The sequence below is a fragment of the Gracilinanus agilis genome, chromosome 4, assembly GCF_016433145.1.
Source record: "Gracilinanus agilis isolate LMUSP501 chromosome 4, AgileGrace, whole genome shotgun sequence".
Taxonomy (NCBI): Eukaryota; Metazoa; Chordata; class Mammalia; order Didelphimorphia; family Didelphidae; genus Gracilinanus; species Gracilinanus agilis.
This window is the reverse complement of record NC_058133.1, coordinates 144,582,917-144,603,666: the sequence shown is the minus strand read 5'-3', so window position 1 is coordinate 144,603,666 and position 20,750 is coordinate 144,582,917. Positions and strand designations below refer to the sequence as shown.

At 35.7% G+C, this 20,750-nt stretch overlaps 1 protein-coding gene across 1 annotated transcript in view; it reads right to left on the bottom strand.

The window, feature by feature from the left end:
- RGS7 (regulator of G protein signaling 7) overlaps window positions 1–18,476 on the bottom strand; it is a 333,738-nt gene extending 315,262 nt beyond the window's left edge. The window contains exon 1 of the mRNA XM_044674982.1: window positions 18,380–18,476. Within this exon, the coding sequence (XP_044530917.1) occupies window positions 18,380–18,476 (97 nt within the window). The remainder of the gene's footprint in view (window positions 1–18,379) is intronic.
- Between the last annotated feature and the right edge of the window lie 2,274 nt (window positions 18,477–20,750).

Here is a 20,750-nt window from a genome sequence, read left to right as displayed (position 1 = left end):
TTTCTCATGCAAGTTGATATTGTTGTTCATCTTTCATTTTTGAAGCAGACCAATGACATCACAGTGTTGGAGTCAGAGTACCAAGTGTCCAGTTGTGACTGATAGACTGAAAGGAGATTGGAAAGCACTACCAATTGGGCATAAGTGATCTGTTGTACATTTAAAATGGAAGTGATTCTCGATTTCTGCTAAGACTGGAAGGAAGTGTCTAAGAAAAATCTTTTAGCAAAGAATTTGAAAGAGATCTGAAAGGTATAGTGGACCAGAAGTTTAGCATGATACTAAATTTGGGTTCAATTTGTTGAGTATCTGGGAATAAGGGGAGCATGAACTGTACTAGCAGTAATGCAATGACCCAGGACAATTCTGAGGGATTTGTGGAAAATAATGCTCTCCACATTAAGAGAAAGAACTACAGGAGTGGAAACACAGAAGAAAAACAACTGCTTGAACACATGGGTTGATGTGGACATGATTGGGGATGTAGACTCAAATGATCACACCAAAGCAATTATCAATTATATGTAAATAAGTCTTGACTGATGACACATATTAAAACCAGTAGAAATGTGCATTGGCTATGGGGGGATAAAAGAGGGATGAAGGGAAAAGTAAAAACATGAATCATGTAAAATAAATTAATTAATCAAAACTATGGATAAACACATGAAAAAGTATACTAAATCTTTTATAATTAGAGAAATGCAAATCAAAACCTAGCAGATTGACTAATATGACAGCAAAGGAAAGTAATCAAAGTTGAAGGGATGTGGCAAAATTGGCACACTAATGCATTGCTGGTAGAGTTGTGAATAGATATAACCATTTTGGAAGGTAATTTGGAACTATGCCCAAAGGGCACTAAAAGACTGCCTGTCCTTTGATCCAGTCATACCACTCCTGGTTTTATACCCCAAAGAGATTATAAAGAAAAAGACTTGTACAAAAATGTTTATAGCTGCACTCTTTATTGTGTCAAAAAATGGAAAATGAGGGGATGTCTTTCAATTGGGGAATGGCAGAACAAATTGTGGTATCTGTTGGTAATGGAAAATTATTGTGCTCAAAGAAATAATAAACTGGAGGAATTCCATGTGAACTGGAATGGCCTTTTTTCCCAGGTTTTTCTGAAAACATCCTGTATGTCATTTCTTACAGCACAATCCATCCAATCATATACCACAATATATTCAGCCATTCTTTAATTGATGGGAATCCCCTCATTTTCAAATTCTTCGCCACCACAAAAAGAGCACTATAAACATTTTTGTATAAACAGACCCTTTTCTCTTTTTGAAAAATCTCTATTAGATAGGCCTAGTATTAGTCTTTTGGGGTCAAAGGGAATGAAGAACTTTATAGACCTTTGGACATAATTCAGAATTGCTCTACAGTATTGTTGGATCCGTTCATAATTCCATCAACCATGTACTAGTGTGTCTCTTTCCCCACATCTCTTCTAACATTTATCAATTTCCTTCTCTGTCATAATGGCCAATCCGATAGATGTAAGGTGATACCTCAGAATTAGTTTTTTAACGCTTACCTTCTGTCTATTAATCAATTATAAGGGCAAAGTAATGGGCAGTGGGGGATTAAATAACTTTCCCAGGATCATACAGTTGGAATGTGTATGAGGCCAGATTTGAAGCTAGGTCCTCCCAAGTCCAAGCCTGGTGCTCCGTCCCCTGTGCTACATAGCTGCTCCCTCAGAGTTGTTTTAATTTGCATTTCTCTAACCAATTATGATTTAGAGCATTTCTATCTGACTACAGAAAACTTTGTTTTCTTCATTTGAAAACTATCTAGAACATGAGTTTTGATACACTCTTTTTCCAACCTGGGGTAGTTTGCCCCTTTTAGGCAACCTGATTGCTCCCCTTATTCCCAGAGACTCAACAAATTGAACCCAAATTTAGTATGGACAAAATCTACATAGTTCACTGTAGCTGAGAAGGACTAAATTGAACAGATCAGTAAAATTGCCTTTCTGGTAGCAAGGATAAAGGTATGTGCCACATGCCTGGCAGCCAACATCCTTCTTGATTATGATCAGAAATTTGGTTTTGTTTTGTATTTAGCCAAAGCAAGTACTACCTGGACTGTGTTTAGAGAACAACTTCCCAAGACATGCAAATACCCTAGCTTTGGGCAGAACTGACAGGTTGGAATTTTATGCAATAAGAAGAGCTTATATTTTGCATTAGCCCCTTTTCTGCAATATAGAACCCTTAGGCACCGAAAGAAGATTTGCTCACAGTCACAGATAGCATTGAAACTAGTCTTCCTGATGACAATCTCAGCTCTTTATCCACTATACCATGCTGCCTCTTAAGATTACTTATCCTTTAAAAGATTATTTTACAACTTCCCATATTGAATCTCACTTGCTGTTTTTCTGCCCACTCATACAGCTTAGTGAAAGCTTCTAATAGTTTTTTTTTCCTTTTGGCATCTCCATATTTGGCTTAGAAATCTCACTCTGAATTAGACATTTGTAAGTATTAGAACGGTTGTACCTTGAGAGTAGGGATTTTTCATCTTATCTTTGTATCCCCAGCAACTAGCATAGTGACATATAGAGAGTAAATACTTGATAAATATTTGTTCATTTTAAATTTAACTTGTAAGTTGTAATCATTCTTCCAAATAATGTACTTGAAAATTTAATCATATGCTTTGTCTTGCTATAGAAAGGAATTATCAAACATTATTCTAGTAGAATATAAGTTCCTGAGATTCTATCAAAGTAGAAAGGATTTGAGTATGGACCTGGTAACACATTTTTAAGTTCTATACCTTTCCTTCAGTTGAGAAATATTTGCTTATATTTTTGACAGTCCTATCCTATGTTATAGATTCCATTACTTGGCAAAATATAGAAAAGGAGTATGCAGCATATATTTTCTAGATTCTTCTCTGGAGATTTTTATATCGGTAATATTTATATTGGCAAAATGTAAGGTCTCTATCACAGCGTCATCAGATATTTTGGCCAACTGTTTAACAGTCTGCTCTTGAGTTGCTTCCAAAATCTTTGTTAGGAGTCATTAAAACCCAGTGACTTATTTTTATCTTATTTATCATGAAACAATAATGCTTGGAAGTTCTCAAACACTGTAGTCATAATGATCCAGAAAGTTAGCCCTTGTTAGTAATGATAAAAATACATTTGCAACCTTTCAAGCACACATTTGTCTAATCATCCAAGATTTAATTACACTGCCCCCATAGACCATCACCACCTCCAAGGTCCTAGAATAGAGTATTTGGAGGGTAAAAATCACTTTGGATTTTAATATAAATTGGGTAATCTTACTATTTGAAGGAGAATACAAGTCCATTTTAATAATTCACAAAATAACCATGAAAAAATTTAAGTAGTTTATCTTTCTTTAGTTTCTTATTGGCCAAGGGACTGGTAGGAAGTTTGGTTTTTCTTAGCTGAAAGAATAGACTAAAGTGTTATGGGAAGTGGCTGCCATGGAGAGTACATGTGGTTAAGGAGTATTTGGATATGTGCCAACATCAGTGGCCCACCTCAGATTGCTAAGGAAGGGCACTGCCAGCCTGAATTCAATATAACCATGTACAATTGATGCTTTCTCTTGCTTACTGACCCACTTAAAGAATGACCTGGCTGGACAGAATCTCCTGACATGCTAAAACTGGATGATTTTAATTCCTCTCCATTCCCTGCCTTTTCTACCTTGCTCCCTCCTCACCACAGCCTGGTGAACTGGGACAGTTTAAATTTCATTTATTTGCTATCTGTACTTTTACAATAGGTTTTGACTCAAATAACAAGCTGATTTTTATGGCAATTTTGAGTGAATGTGAGAGGATTTTACTTATGGTGAAAGAGAGAGGCAACCTCTAGAAAAATCTCTCTCTCTCTCTCTCTCTCTCTCTCTCTCTCTCTCTCTCTCTCTCTCTCAACCTCTCTCTTTCTCTCACTCTCTCTCTCAACCTCTCTCTTTCTCTCTCTCTCTCATGTGTGTGGGTGTCTCTCTCTGTCTATCTCTGTCTCTCTGTCTCTCTNGTCTCTCTCTCACACTCTCTCTCACTCTCACACACATACACACACCTCCATTTTAATCACAGAATATTTTCCATTTTATATCAAATACAAATATCTAAACGTCCTCCAAAGGCAATGTTTTGCTACATTGTATTCTTACTTTTGTAAAAAAAAAATAGATCTATGCACAGTTTGTCAGAGCCCAATTTGCCCAGACCAAATCAATTAAAACTAGGAATAATTTATTTAAATAATTTTGCATATATAAATTCTTATATACTTCTTTAAAGTTTCATTTTAAAATTATGTTGAAAATGAAAAGATAAGGATCTTGACTTTCCCTTCATACTATTTCAAATTGATCCAACCATAACTTAAAGTGATTAGCTTCTTGATGAATTCAGTATTAAATGATTAATTAATTCAAGCATATAATAAATTGCAATTTCACATTACAATTTTGCTTTTGAAGATAGATACAATAAGGTACATTAGTTTTAAAGCTCAAATAATAGGGGCTAGAATTCTTTTGAGAATTCTAATCTCTTATTATGATCTTTATGGCTTTGAAACTGTACTGATGGAGAAATCTATTCATATCAAAGTTCATCTAAATGTCTATTTAATTATTTATATTTTTCTTATTACACTTATTAGAGTGATTATATATTAGTTACTATATGTCAGCCACCAAGGAATGAATTCTCCTTTGTCATTTTTGAACTGTTAGCATGAGTTTGTCAAGAAGATGGAATAAAAAGAAAACGTCATTTAAAAAACTGGCTTTTGATGCTTACTGTTATCATTGTCATCATCATTATCATTATAATTAACCTAAAAACCTCATTTTAACATTAGGAATTTTTGCTATTTTTTACTGAATTGTTTTATTCCTTATTTTAACAGGTGATATCTTTCCTCCAACTCAACCTACCAAACACATAAGTTATTGTCTTGAACTCAGTGTGTTCAAAACAAATCATTACCTTTATTGAAATTTCTCTGGGGCCACCATCTTTCTAGTTACTCATTTTCATCATTTTACATTCATCCTTGGCTCTTCACTTTCAATCAACCCACTTACCTAATCAGTTACTGAGCCTTGTCATTCTATGCCCATATTTCTTTCATCTGCTTGCTCTTCACTCACTGCAATTCTGACCTTCATCACTCATTATCAGTCTACTAGCCTCCAATATTTCCCTAATACAATCCATCAATGCTGAGAGTATTTTCTTGAACTGTAGATCTGACCATTTCATTCCTTTTCTAGATAAAATCCTATATCTCCCTTTTACCACTAGGTTCAAATACAGCCTCCTCTTTTTGATATTTAATGTCCCTCGCGGTTTGGCTGTAAACCAGCTTTCCATCTTTACTATGAATTATTTCCCTTTACACTCCCTATGAGTCAATAAAACTATCCTTTGTACAAAGTGCAGATACACGATTTTAGATTCCTGTTCCTTTGTAGCGATTGTCTTAAATATCTGGAATGTCCTCCTCCATCATTTCTGCTTTTTGGATGCCTTACACCAGTGATGGGCAAACTACAGCCCGGTGGGCCAGATGGGGCCCCCTGAAACATTCCAGCTGCACAACATTATTCCTGATCTGACAAATACAATGAGTAGGATAAATTACAATGAAACTCTGAAAGAGTTGCCTTAGAAACAGACAGACAGATGAGCATTTCCTTTCCTTTGGCCCCCTCTTTAAAAAGGTTTGCCCATCACTACCTTAGATAATAACATCAAGGTTTAAGCAAAGGCCCCATATTCTACATGAATGAACCCACCCCCTTTCCATAGCCTCCCCTCCCAATCATCTTTTACCTATTTTGTGTATAAATGTGTGTATCTGTATTACATATAGGTGTACTTACATCTAGGATATACATATAAAATACATGAATATTTATGTATATGTTTTTAATAAACCCACATATGTTGTATTCTCCCATAATATTTAAGCTTCTGGAGAACCAGGACTGCTTTCACTTTTTTCTTTTTATCTACTTTGTCACCTGGGATACAGTATAGACAGGTAGGTAGCACTGTGGATAGAGCTCCAGATGTGGAGTCAGGTATTTTGTTACTGAAAAAAGGCCCCAGATTTTTACTCACAGTGTGATTTGGTATAAGTCCCTTAACCTCTGTTTGCTTCAGATTCCTAAAGTATAAGATGGTAACAAAAAAAGGAAGTTGCTCTTCACAGGGTTATCAAGAGGATCAAATGAGATAATGTTTGTCAAAGTGCTTTGCAGTCCTTAAAGAACCATATAAATTCAAAATAGCAGTAGCAGCAGTAGTAGTAATAGCAGCAGTAGTAGTAGTAGTAGTAGTAGTAGTAGTAGTAGTAGTAGTAGTAGTAGTAGTAGTAGTAGTAGTAGTAGTAGTAGTAGTAGTAGTAGTAGTAGTAGTAGTAGTAGTAGTAGTAGTAGTAGTAGTAGTAGTAGTAGTAGTAGTAGTAGTAGTAGTAGTGGTGGTGGTGGTGGTTGTGGTGGTGGTGGTGGTTGTGGTGGTGGTAGTAAATATATAATAATGCCTGTTAAATAATTAATTATATGCAAACCATTGTGCTAGACTGTGAGGATACAAAGATGAAAAAGAAAAGACATGCCTAAAGGAAACATATAATCCCATTAGGAAAATGGGAAATATCTACAAATAAATATATTGCAAATTACACTGTGATGAGCACTTAAGAGTGATACAGAGAGCTCTTTATGAAAGTTTAAAGAAAGGAAAGAGTTTCTGGTTCTGAAGTTCAAATGAGACATTATTGGTAGGAAGCAGTAGAGTTTAGCTTTAAAGAACAGATAAGAATTCATCAGGTGAAAATGAGGGACAGTGGAGAGTGGGGTAGCTATTGGGAAGAGAGCACTGAAAGAGTGACTTCAAGGTTGTCTAGTTTGAATAGAGTATAGAACAAGGAACAAATGTGATATTAAAAAAATTAGAAAGGTACCTTCGGCTCAGATCATTGAGAGTTTCGAATACATTCAAAAAGAGTTAGGACATGGTACAGTAAAAACACTAGCTTTGCTACCCATCACCATAGGAGGAACTGGTGGAGTCTGAATATAAACTGAAGCATTCTATTCTTCATTTTATTTCTTCCATGACTTTTTCTCCAGTGTAAGTGAGATGTATCTTCTTTCATAGCACGATGAACATGGAAATATACATTGTATGATAAATATATAACCTATTTCATATTAATTTTCTTCTCAGGGAGGAAGGAGGCATGGGAGTGAGGGAAAGAATGTGAATAAAAAATATCAGAAAATGATCATTAAAATTTATATTGCTGTGCAATCTAAAAAAATAAAAATACAAAAAAATAAAAAATAAAACATACCAGCTTTGGAGTCAGAAGTCTTGGTTTAGAATTCTGACTGTTATTTTCACTTTGTGTGATAGAAATTCAGTAAGTCACAACCTCTCTGGATCTAAATTTTCTCATGTACAAAGTTGGGAATTAAGTGATATTTTTTAAACCTTTACCTTCCACCTAAGAATCAATACTCTGTATTGGTGCCAAGGCAGAAGAGAGGTAAGGGCTAGGCAATGGAGATTAAGTGACTTGCCCAGGGTCACACAACCGGGAAGTGTCTGAGGTCAGATTTGAACATAGGACCTCCATCTCTAAACCTGGCTCTCAATCCACTGAGCCCCCAATTAAGTGACTTCTAAGATAAAACCATTTTAGGGATAACACACACCACGTTTGAGTTTATACTCTTAAGTTTTACATATATATACATACACACACACACACACACACACACACACACACACACACACATATATATATATATATATAACAGACAATTTTAACTTTTAAAAAGTAAATATTATTTGTTGAATATTCCAAAAATTATATTTAAGTTTGAATTATTTACTTTTGCATTTCTATATAACTGACCACTCAGTAATCAATAATTGTGAATTAGTGTTTATTATGTACCTGACACTGTACTAAGTCCTAGAGGATTTTTTTTAAAGAGCTAAAAAACATAGTACTTGTCCTCAAGGAGATCATATTTTAAGGAAATGAGACAACATAAATGCCTATGTAGCTTAAGGTATATATATAGTATAAATATAAAGTAATAGAGAGAAAACATTAGGAATGAATAGGATTAAGAAATGCCTCTTGCAGAAGGTAAGATATGAGCTGAATTTTGAAGGGGCCAGTGAAACCAAGGAAGTGGACCCTGCATTCTCATAACAGCAAGTATTGTAGCTTGATCATAGAGTAAATGCAGAAGAGTCAGGAATAAGAAGACAAGTAAGGTAGGAAGCTCAGTGGCACAATGAATAAAGTGCCAGATCTAGTTATGAAGGTCTGAGTTCAAATCCAGGCTCAGACACATACTAGCAATGTGGTCCTAGGCAAGTAGACCCTGTTTATCTCAGTTTCCTCATCTGTAAAATGAGCTAGAGAAGGAAATGGAAAATCATTCTAATATCTCTGCCATGAAAATCCCAAATGGAATCACAAAGAGTTGGACATGACTGAACAACCCTTGCTCTTTAAGGTAAGAAGGGACTAGGTTGTAAAAGGTTTTATATTTATATTTTATATTTAATCCTGAAAGTTACAGGGAATCCAAGTCAAAAAGTCTAATGGGTTTTTTTTTTTGCATGTCTACAATGGAAAACCACTTCCCAGAAGATGAAAAAAAGATAAACATTACATCGGAATATGAAAAACAGAATGAAACTTTGTAACTATCCACTTTCTCCTACCATTACACACCTCCCTGCTCTCTCTTTCTTCTTCCCTACTTATTACAGCACTTGGTAATTAGGGAGGTAGACATTATCTTTTTCATTTCATTTATTCTTTAGTTCTTGTGAATAAATTTGGCAAATTCAACCCTCATACATGTTAAATGGCTTGGTTTAAAAGGGAATAGATTTGATAGTGGCTAACAGGCAGTACTGAAGACTTTTATGCTCTCCACAGGCTGCTTCCGAAGGATGGGCAGGGTCAAGTTTAATGGGAACTTGTGCCACTTGGAAAAAACCAAGGGAGAGGATTCTGGTTTTCCTCCTGGTAGTTACATAGGTGGCACCAAGTAATTGCACATTTGTTCCACTGAGGAAAATAGAACTCTTCCAATAAATGATGTTTAATTCACAATGAACTGTAATAATCACTGAATTTTCCCTGACTGTATGAAAACTCAAGGATACTCAGAATAATTATATTACATTCCTGCTAGGAAAATTCATACTTTTTATATAAGTGCTATTTCTTTCACTGTGACCAATCTTCATCAATCTTTGCTGAAAATTAGAATAAGAAATGAATTTCATATAAATTATAAGTCAGTAAATATAAGCATTATAACATAATATAGAGAATGTCCTAACACAAAAGCAAAGAGAATTGGGAACTATAGAGCTTAAAATGTATGTTGGCCAGATCTTCCTCAGTTTCACGTTTCAAATAAAGCTGCTGTCACTGAATGGGTTATTACTACTTGAGTCTCTTTTCATTATTCCCCAAATTCTCAAGATATTGTATGGATTTATTGCATGGTACTCCTCTTCACAAATTTCCCATTCTGGTCAAACTGGCTTAATTGCTGTTCTTCCTAGGTAACACCCTTTCTCCCTATTCTGATCTTCTTCTCTACAAGCTGTTCCCAAATCAACTTCCTTCTCCAGACTTCTGACTATTGGAATCTCTACCTTATTTACTACTTGTTAGCAAATTACTCAGAACCTTTATGGGTACTCAAGGGATCTGTCTTCTCTTTCTCCTTTGAGAGGACTAAGAAGAACATTTTTGTGGCTGAAGTCGAAAATAGGAACTAGAATCTTTAATTTCTTAAATCGACATAGTTTCCAGCATTTTGTATGTCATACTTCAATGGGCCTTGATCTCATTGTCAGGGAAAATCTCACCAACAGTACAGATTTCAGCATATTCCTGCTATTTCATCCTGTTTTACTCTTGCTCAAGTCTTCTGCTAAATCCTTTAAAGCAGCCCCAGCTAAAATGTTGGAAGTCATTAAATTTCATGAACAGGAGCACGGGGAGGAGTACGTTGCTTATATGGAATGCTTCTTCCATTTGGGCTTTACACAGAACATCCTTTATGTCAGACACAAATATCTTTGCCAGGCATGCATAATATCTAACAATTGTATTGCACTTTAAGTTCTCAAAGCTCTACATAAGCTCAATTTATTTCATCTTTACAATTCTGGGAAGTAGGTGCTATCATTATACCTACCTAGGTGGCTTAATAGAAAGAATACTAGGTCTAGTGTCTACTAGACATGAGTTCAAATCCAGTATATAGCTGTGTGAACTTATGCCAGTCACTTAAACGCTATCTACCTATTTTCTGAACTTTAAAATGAGGATCACAATATCAACTGACTACTTTTCAGAGGTGTTATGAGAATGAAATGAGATATTATTTGTGAAGAACTTAGAATAATGCTTGTTATAAAATAGGCATTATATAGATGAAGAAGTCAAGGCTGATAGAAGTTGTATAGGAAAGCTTCTACAGCCCCTCTTACAAGCATATAGGTACTAATGAGGAGACACCCTAGAGAGAGAATTTGAGATTCTGCCTAAATGGGGTTTAAAACAGCAAAGATCAGTAATCATGGAGGGGAAAAAAGATAGAAGGCATCCCTTAGCCACCATGCTTGCTGACTGAGGGGGAAAGACCAGTCACTATTGATCATGACCTTCCTCTAATCAGTTGCTAAAGTTTCACCTACACTAGGAAGAACTATTTTGCTTTCTATACTATTGATGCATTGCCTTCCCCATTTCTGATGTCATGACACTGCTTTTCTCCAAGAGGTGCCTTCAATCCAAAACCCCTCTTCTCCCATTTTTTTCTATACTGTCAAAATTCCAGATGAGAATATTCAATTTATTTCATTATGCTTTGAGAGGAGGCCATTTAAGCAAACCTTAAAATACTTATGGAAAGAAAGGTGATGCAATAGATAGAGTGCCAGGCCTGGAGTAAGGAAATTTCATCTTGTGTTCAAATTGATCCTCAGATCTTAGAAGGTTTGTGACCCTGGGCAAGACACTCAACCCCATTTGCCTTACTTTCCACGTCTGTAAAATGAATTGAAGAAGGAAAAGGAAAACCACTGCAATATCTATGCCAAGAAAACCTCAAATGGAGTCAGGAGTTGGACAAGACTGAAAAACAAAAACACTTTATAAATGAGAACAGCTATTTTATTCTCAATTTTCAGAAGTGTCTTACATGTCTCTGTTGAATCAAGAACTTCTTCAAAAGCTCACCAACTCTTTTGTATTTATTATATAGCCCTCTTCTCCAGAGTCTAGCATCATGATCATTTTTAAATAAAAGCTCCTTAATGAATATTTGTTAAATTGAATTGAAATGAATCAAGGACTTCTATGTCTCATTTGTGGAGTGAGAATCATCCTGGCAAAATACTGGGTACACCAAATTCTCAAGATCCCAGGAGTTTCTAGATGGGCAAAAGAATTACACTAAATTTCAAATCCCTTCCTAAAGCAACATTCATAGTAGCAGAGGAATCAGGATTTAAACATTAATGTCCAGCAAAGAAGATGGCCAAAGAGTTTTATGGCCACAATAAATACATTCTGAAGAAATAGACTGGGAGTGTGTTGGTAAATATTTAACAATTGTATTTTAAAAGTAAAACAAAATCAAACCAACAACAGCAAAACCCCGATGTCTAGCATGACTTACTGTTTAACCTGCATCATTAATATTTTTTCCTCTTCATTCTAAGGTCTAGACAATCAATAAAACAAGAAATAGAACCTTGATTTGTGGCATTTCCAAACTTCCAAACTAAAATTCACTGAAAATTTAATAATCAGGGGCTAGTAGGAGAAAACCCCAGCACACCCCTAAATAGAACGTAGAGTTGTGGCTTCTTGAACTCATTCAGAGAAAATTTCCAGATGCCCTCACCAAACATTGTTTTTTAAAATTTGGTTTTTCCTCCAATCTCTGGATATAATTGCTTTAAAATTTTGAGATTATTTCTGAGACTTGTCACACACTAAATTGTGAGCTCCTTCATTCACTTGAATGTTAGGAGATAAGGCTATCTCTCTCGTTGATTGAGATTTATTAGTTTTCCTGGTCAATTCCCTAAGGTGTTCAGGCAGAACTATGAATAACTCTTCCTGTATGTCTTTATTTCTGAGATCAAATATCAAAGCATAAGTGACCAAAGCATCATTTATGAGATAACGTGGTGTAGCCTCAAGACCCTAGTCCAGTAGTATTGGACTTGCATTTTAAATATGAAAAGGAAACAAAAATCAATTCACAGTTTATATTTTATAATATCATGTTTTAAATAAAAAGGCTATTTAATTTTTTTTTGCTTCACTGGAAAAGTACTATTGTCATGCATGCATTTACACACATGCCTCAATCTAACAACTCTTGTGGCATGTGCTTTATTTTCAACGTCTTCCTACTCACTTAGGAAGGAAGCTATACACAGAGTAGAAGGCCTTATATTAAGGGATCAAAGCTCACTGAAGCTGTAGCATATCAAGGAAAAAGAAGGAAGTGGGGAATATAGTCAATATACTCTCCCAGAATAAGTAGACTCCAACATAAAGACAATATTAAAAAAGTCAATTCTCTACCCAGCTGATAGATTTCAAAATCACTCCCAGTTCTGCCCCCAAGTCCATTCAGATTTGCTTCCCTTGGAACAGTCTCTATCTGAAATTTGGGGACATAATCTTCAATTTCATTGACTATCCCTCTTCTTGAAATACTTTAGTACTTCATCTCTGTCTTCTGTCATCCTTGGCTTCCTTCACATACAAGCTAAACCTCTGCCTTTTTCAAAAATCCCTTACTGACCATGCTTAATGCAAGTGCTTCCCTCTGAGATTGTCCAATATATCCTGAATATATTTATTGATCATAGTTGTTTACATGATGAGCTACTTGAGAGTAGGAACTATTTTTCCCCTTTCTTTTTTATTTCTAGCACTTGCCATAGCTCCTCGTACTTTCTTGTTCAGTCATTCATATGTGTCTGAGTATTCATGACCCTATGGACCATTGTACACCAATATTGACTTTGGAATTTTTGGCAAAAATAATGTAGTATTTGCCATTTTCTTAAAACTGAAGTTAAATGACTTACCCAAAGTCACATAGCTTCTAAGTGTCTGAGGCCAAATTTAAACTTGGGTCTTCCTGACACCAAGCCCAGTGCTCTATCCACTGAGCAACTTAGATGCCTCCTGGTACATAGTAGATACTTAATAAATATTTGCTGAATGCCTGATTGGATAATACATGGAAAGTTTGCTTTGCTTCTTTTCTCCATTCTACATCTTTCTTCCTTTCTCTAGTCTCTTCTTTTGAACATCCCTAGAAAGTATACTTTTTTTTACTATAATCAGTGGTTCCATGTATGAATGACACAGAGAGAACCTCTGTTTTCTTCATGTTAATTTTCAGGGGGAAATTGGCATAAGTGGCAGAAAATTAATCCATATTCTGCTGTACCTCATTCTCAAAGGCTGCTATGAGTGCACAATCATCTGCAAACAAAAAGTTGTGCAAGTATCAACCTTTTAGGGTTAACTTATAGCTTTCTTAAGTTAAATAATTTATTGTCAGTATAGTAAGCTGACCTTGATCCAATTTTCATTCTCACTGAAGGAGTCCAACAACATTGCTGAAAAAATTCATACTAATGTCATACAAAAATGTTACACTAAGTACTCAGCTCTATTTCATTCCATTGGTGACTGGGAAATCATGAGATCAATGTACAATATCCAGAGCCCTTGAATGCATATCATCATGAACTTCTCTAAGCAATTAATTTTTGCTGTGATTTTCCACAAGCCCTCATGACTGACAGTATCAAAGCCTTTAGCCAGATGGACAAATACTCTATACATGCCTCTGTTCTTCTCCTAACATTTCTCCTGGAGTTGGCAGACAGCAAAAATCATATCTATCATTTGTTGGTCCTTTCCAAAGTCACACTAGCTCTCAGGTAGGTGACCATCTTCCAAGGGAATGATAAGGCTATTAAGGAGGATCCTGTCAAGAATCTTCCCAGAAATGACTGAAAGACCCCCTGTGTTTGTCACAGGATAATCTATTACTTTTTCATTTATAGAGGTATTCTTGATTCACTGGGGGAGGGGAGATGTGGTAACCTCCTCTTGCCATGCAATCTGGAAGATTTTATTCAGCTTTTGTACAAGCAATAGACCGCTGCCTTATAGATTTCTGCTGAATGGAATCAGCACCAAATAAGAGGATCCTGATGAACATTCAAAACCTCTTCTTCAGATGAAAGCATATGATTTATCACTCCTTTATTTGTTTACATGATTTGGTATTTCAGTTTCATAAGATTATTCACTTACAAAAATGAAAAATAAATATGTTGATGTGATAAAACATGTATAACCCAGAAAATAAATTAAAAATAAAATTAAAAAAACATCTCTTCGGGGCAGCTGGGTAGCTCAGTGGAGTGAGAGTCAGGCCTAGAGACAGGAGGTCCTAGGTTCAAACCCGGCCTCAGCCACTTCCCAGCTGTGTGACCCTGGGCAAGTCACTTGACCCCCATTGCCCACCCTTACCACTCTTCCACCTATGAGACAATGCACCGAAGTACAAGGGTTTAAAAAAAAACATCTCTTCTTCATTTGGAAGTTCAAATAGAGAGGGATTGACTTCAATCTGAGTTATATGGTTTCAGTACTGGTTGATGATGGTCTATTGAGATCACTGAAAATGTTTAGTCCATCTCTCCAAGATCATGTCCTTATCACTGATCAACACTAGTCAGCTGAGATTTACCATAGGGTTCTGGCCCATAAATAGCCTTCAAGGAATCAGTGAAGCACTTTGGGTGGTCACTAACCATATGAAACTAAATTTTACTTGCCTTCTTACTAATCCAAGAATCCTACATCTCTCTAAACTTTGTTTGCACTTTACTTTTGATGGAGTTAAATACTGCCTTCTTAGAGATATTTAAGCTATCTTGCTGGTAAAACCTATAGAATTCTTATTTTTTCATTTAGTAGCTTCTGGATTTCCCCATCATTTTCATCAAACCAATCATGATGTTTGTATGTATTCTGGTCCAGATAAATAAATGTAGTACTATAAAACAAATCTCTGAAAGCTGTCCACTTCTTCTTTGCTTCACTGTTGCTAATCGTATTGTTGGCTCAGCTCTCCCTCCATGTCAGCAACAAACTGTTCCCACATTAAGAAGCACTCTACTCTGTTGATGCTGTCTTCTGGTTGTGGAATGCAAATCTTTAGCTTTGAGAGGATGAGTCTATGATCAGTCCAGCACTCTGTACCACACATAGTCTTCATCACTCTCACTTCCTGTCTACCACTTCTCCTCACAAAGACATAATCTATTAAATGCCAATATTTACTTTGAGAGTGCATCTACAATTTTTTTTCATTTGGGCAAATGGAAAAGATTCTTGGTGATTAGGTCATGGATATACAAATCTTTAGTATTAAGTGACTGTTGCTGTTGTTATTTCAGACTCTATTACTCCCAAAGACTCTCTATCGTATCTAATAATCTATACCTACTCTAGCATTAAAGTCACCCAAGAATTACAAGCTTGTCTTCTTTTGGCACAACTGTTGATGAGTCTCCAGGACTTCATAAAATTCTTTGACTTTATCAGGGTTTATCATTGTGGGAGCATATGCACTGATGATGGTGGTGTGGTACTTTCCTGTAAGTGGTAATTACATTGTTATGTGTCCATTGTTAACTCCTTTTGGAAGGCATACAGCTTGTGGAGTGGATTAGATTTGATTGTGAAACATGCCATTTTCAAAACACTCCTCATCCATCACAATGGCCCTTCCAAGAAACACATGTATCTAGTTCTGATTTGTTTAAGCTGGCCATCACTTGCCAATCTGGTTTCATTCAAGGCTAATATTTAGGTGAAATAACTGCTGAGTTCTCTTGAAAAAAAAGCTGTTCCTCTTTCAGGTACACCTTATTTCATTTACCTATTACAGTATATAAGTATGCACATATTGCATGTAATGGTGATGAGTAGAATCATCTTTGTAAGATTTTTTTATATAGTTTTGCATGATTTGACCACAAGGAAAAAATACCTGCATGCCATAGGGTAAACAGGCCAGGGTTAGATGAAACACACAGTTTCAAGCAGACAATTTTTAGGGTACCTCTTCTTGCCCTTTCCTTATGCCAACAGATGAGCAGTGTGGTCCTTTAATAAGCTAGTTAGACTCCCAGAGGGTTACCAAATCCCATTGCTGCTTCCAGTAAGAAGACAACTTTGCCTTGGGCCACTTGTGTGCTGGGTTGTGACTACAGTTCCCAGTGTATCTACACATGTTGATTTATCACTTACTCATCACCTTAGGAATTTTGGGGTAGGAATAAAATAATGTAATAGACAGAAAAGAAAGAAAGAAAGCAGCCCTGAATAAAAGGACTTGGCAAACTCTCAACCCAGAGGTACTAAGCATCCCTGAATATCCTATAAACCTCATACAAAGATGAAGATGACACAATTTTCTCCCTATCCTCTTCCAATTTAAATACCCTTTGGTTGGTGTGTACAGGGTGTTTAGTGAAGACTAGTAACTCTGGTTTGAAAGCTTGTTTACCACGCCATTTTCAGGGCCGCTTTCCTCCTTATTGTCCACCTGCAACTCAGCTCTGAAATGAAGCTCCAAGAAACTGTGGCATGCAAAAAGGCCAAATTGTACTATGCTTTTCCATTGATCTTTTCTTTTCTGGAAACATACACAGGTTTCCCTTGTCTAAATCACTACTACTACTGCTGCTATTACTGGTGCTGGTGCTACTACTACTGGTACCATTTCTACTACTACTACTGATGATGATGATGAAAATAATGATGATGACCCTTTATTTAACTCTCTTGTTTTCTCTAGCTATCATTACCACTTTCCTTTTTTTCTGACAAGTTTATTGACTGCATAGTTTATATTTAAGGGCAAGTTGGTAAATGTTGAGGCATCAGATCTTCAGGAAAAATAAAAGTAAGCATGGCACCTTTTTAAATTTAATTTATATTATTGTCATTATCTCCATCCTTTTCATAATTCTAGACAATCAACAAAACAATAAGCCATGATTTATAGCATTTGTCATTTTCCAAAATATAGAAACTCATACTTTTATGACTCAAAGTTTAATGAGCTACTTGAGCCAGTGACTCTTTCTCATTTCTAATTTTCTTTAATTTTTCTGACACACTAGAGATTGGTAATCACTATCTCCTTTTAAAATCTTTCTCTTCTCTTAGTCTCTAGGGAGCTTTGCCCTACTGATTCATCTATCTCTCTGAACATTTCTTCTGTTTCCTTCACTGACTGAACTTCTTAACTGTGGAGATTCCCTAAGGCTCAGTTCTCTGAGTATATTCTATCCCTGTGAGCATTTAGCTATTCTCATAGCTTCAACTATCACTTCCACACTTATGATTTTTCAAATTAATATCTTTACAACTGGCAATTTTCACTTCATTTCTGAGAAAGCTACATTTCAAATCTTCCATCCTAATTTAGGTCAAAATAATAAAAACTAATATTTAAATACTATTACAAATTTTGGATAGTGATTTACATATATTATCTAATTTAAGCCTTTCAATGACTTTGAGAGCCTGACTTTGTCATCAAACATATATTCTAAATGTAATTTCTTTACCCTATTCTTTTCTGATCCTAAATAGGATCTGTTTTTCAAATTTGGCAAACACCTTGCACTACTCTGTTTCCCTTCAAGGCATAATCAACCAATCAAGCAATTAACACATATTAAGTGCCTACTCTTTGCCAGACACAGTGCCAAGTTCTGAGAACACAAAGAAAGTCCAAAAAACGAAAATGTTCCTGCTCTCAAGGAAATCATAGTCTAACTTTCCTGGCATTTGAAAAAAAGTATGGTTCACTCACCCTGGATGACCCCTGGCCTGAATTAGTTTTGGTAATCAGACCCTCTTCCTGTCACATGCAGGAAAAAATTTTGACTTTGTAGCAATATATCATCTCATATAACATCTAGAACTCATCCCCAAGTAATGATCTTAAGGTGGGCATCAGTTAACCGTTTCTCTTCTATACTCCCACAGAATTAAAAAAAACAGTTTCTTACTTTGGAATCTCATAGAATTATACTGGATATACTTGATCATTTATTTACAGTGAGAGGTTAAGCAACATAATGCTGGAACATAAACTGAGAAGTATCATGACTGACGCTTAGAAATTCATGGACAAGTAGAACAACAAAAAAAATAGAGTCTCACCAGAGAAGACACTGGGTATCTTGGAAAGAAAGCTTTTGACAGTCCGAATAGGAATTCCATTTTTTTCATCTTGCATGCGTGCTATAACATCTTCCATCTAGACACACAAAAGAAGAATATCGTCACCTCTAAAGTATAGAACAATCTCTAGGATGGAAAAGTAATTCATATTTACAAAATATTTTAAGATGCACTTATCACTTTTCATATATTGTTACATTTGATCCTCATAGCAACTCTGTGAAGTAGACATCCTAAATATTATTATACTTAATAGCTGGGTAAGTAATGCAAAAATAGATTAAATGACATGCACAAGGTTACACAGAGACATCTGGCTGATAGAAGACTTGAACCAAAGACTTATGAACTCTAAACACAGTATAATATTCACTAGCTCTTCTCCCTCCCTCTTTTCTACAAGATCACATCATCAACAACACCCACAAAAAAATGGCTGCATAAGTTTTTCAAGATTCAGAACTATTTCATGTCATGATTATTCTTGACATTTTTGTTTAATGTTTTCAGTTTGATTAGGAAAAAGATAGAAAAAACAGTCAGAAAAAGGCCCATTTTAGGGATCACTGCATTATTAATAAGAACTGTATGCTTTGAGTCTCACATCCCTCTCTTGCTCTTTCCGAAGTTATAACTGCTAAGATAAGAGAGTGTTTATTTTTGAAGTTGTCATGAACCATTGTTGAAGTGAAATTCACACTCCATTAATGTTACCACTACTGAGCCCAAAGCAAGAGAAAACAGAAGATTAAAAGATTTCTTCTTCCTACAGAAGAATTCCAAGAGAGTATCTGGAGTTAAGTCTAATATCTAAGCTGCAAGAGCTTCCTGGAAGCTCAGAGCTGGACAACAGTAACCTTTGTTCCTCTTGCCCAGCATCATGTTCTATTTGCTACACGTACAGAGATTATTCAACAGATTCACATTTGAAGATGGATAATAAACCCATGACGAGGCAAACGTGATTAAGGTGAACATGATCTGATCTGACTCCTTGAAATAATTTTTATCCTACCAGAGACTGATATACCTATCAAATCTGAAAGTCATTGTGCATACATCATCTCAGATTTCAGGGCGAAAGGCATCATCCTCACTCCTACAACCTTGGTAGGCTATTTTGCATCTTTGGGATGTTAAGCACAAATTGAGAGCAGGTGGATGACTCAGAACAACTTGATAATACTACTCTGGAAAAAAAAACCAGGCAAAATACTTTCTCTGCTAAGGATGGGTCACTTACCATTCTCATCTATGTAACTGAAAACATTTTCATTTCAGGAATATTGCAGATTCATAGAGTTTTTGCTAGTTCTTGCCAATTTTCACCACTATATGGGAATAATACCACTTCAAGGGGAGGAACCACAATTTTTCTACTGTGGCAGGGTATTCAGAGGATGCAATAATGCTATGTTTCTTATCGATTCCATTCAATTTAGTTCAAAGCACTGGGTGATGTGTTAGCTACATAAATACAAAACCAACACAGTTCCTTCCCTCAAGGAATTTGTAATCTAATAAAGGGTTATCTAATAAATTATCAAATAAGCTAGAATATGATAACAGCAAAGGAGAGATGCAGACAAAAAGCTCTAGTGAAATGTGAGGAAGGAAACACTCTCCTCTGAAGGGAGCATAAGATATATTCATGTCATCTTAAAAGGATGAGAAGCATCCTAAAAGGAGATTGAATTCTAGGCATGAATAATGGGCCAAATCAAAGTCGTCAATTAGAAACAAAATCATTAAAATATGCATAATTATTCCTACATTTTAGGTGCCCAAGAATTTCCAATGTACCTTCCAACCATTTATCATTTGTTCTTCCAAACAGAACCATTGATGAATCTAAATATTGTTTCCCTTGTTATAGAAACCAAAACCAAAACTTAAATTACTTCTCTAAAGTCACAGAGCTATTATTTAAGCCAGATTTTCTGATTCCAACATGCCATAATTGTTGTGAGCATTCCAGATGTAATGGTAGGGCCCCAAACACCTCCATTCCACTTAACTCTGATGAATTTATTAGGCAAATACACATTGTCTTTGTTCACTGATATACTGTACTTCAATCTGCATTCGGACTCTGTTTAGTCTTTCTATGGCAGTGGATATGCTTTTTTGTCATGAGTCCCTTGCAGTTTTCCTGAATCTTGACTTGTTCATAATAGTGAAGTCATTCACACTTGCACATCATATACAATTGTTACAATGAACAACATTCTCCTGGTTCTGCTATTATTTTCACTTTGTATTGCTTCTTATATGTCTTTCCAGGTTTTTCGGGATCATGTTTGTCATTTCTTACAGTACTATAATTTTCCATTATAATCATACCCTGCAA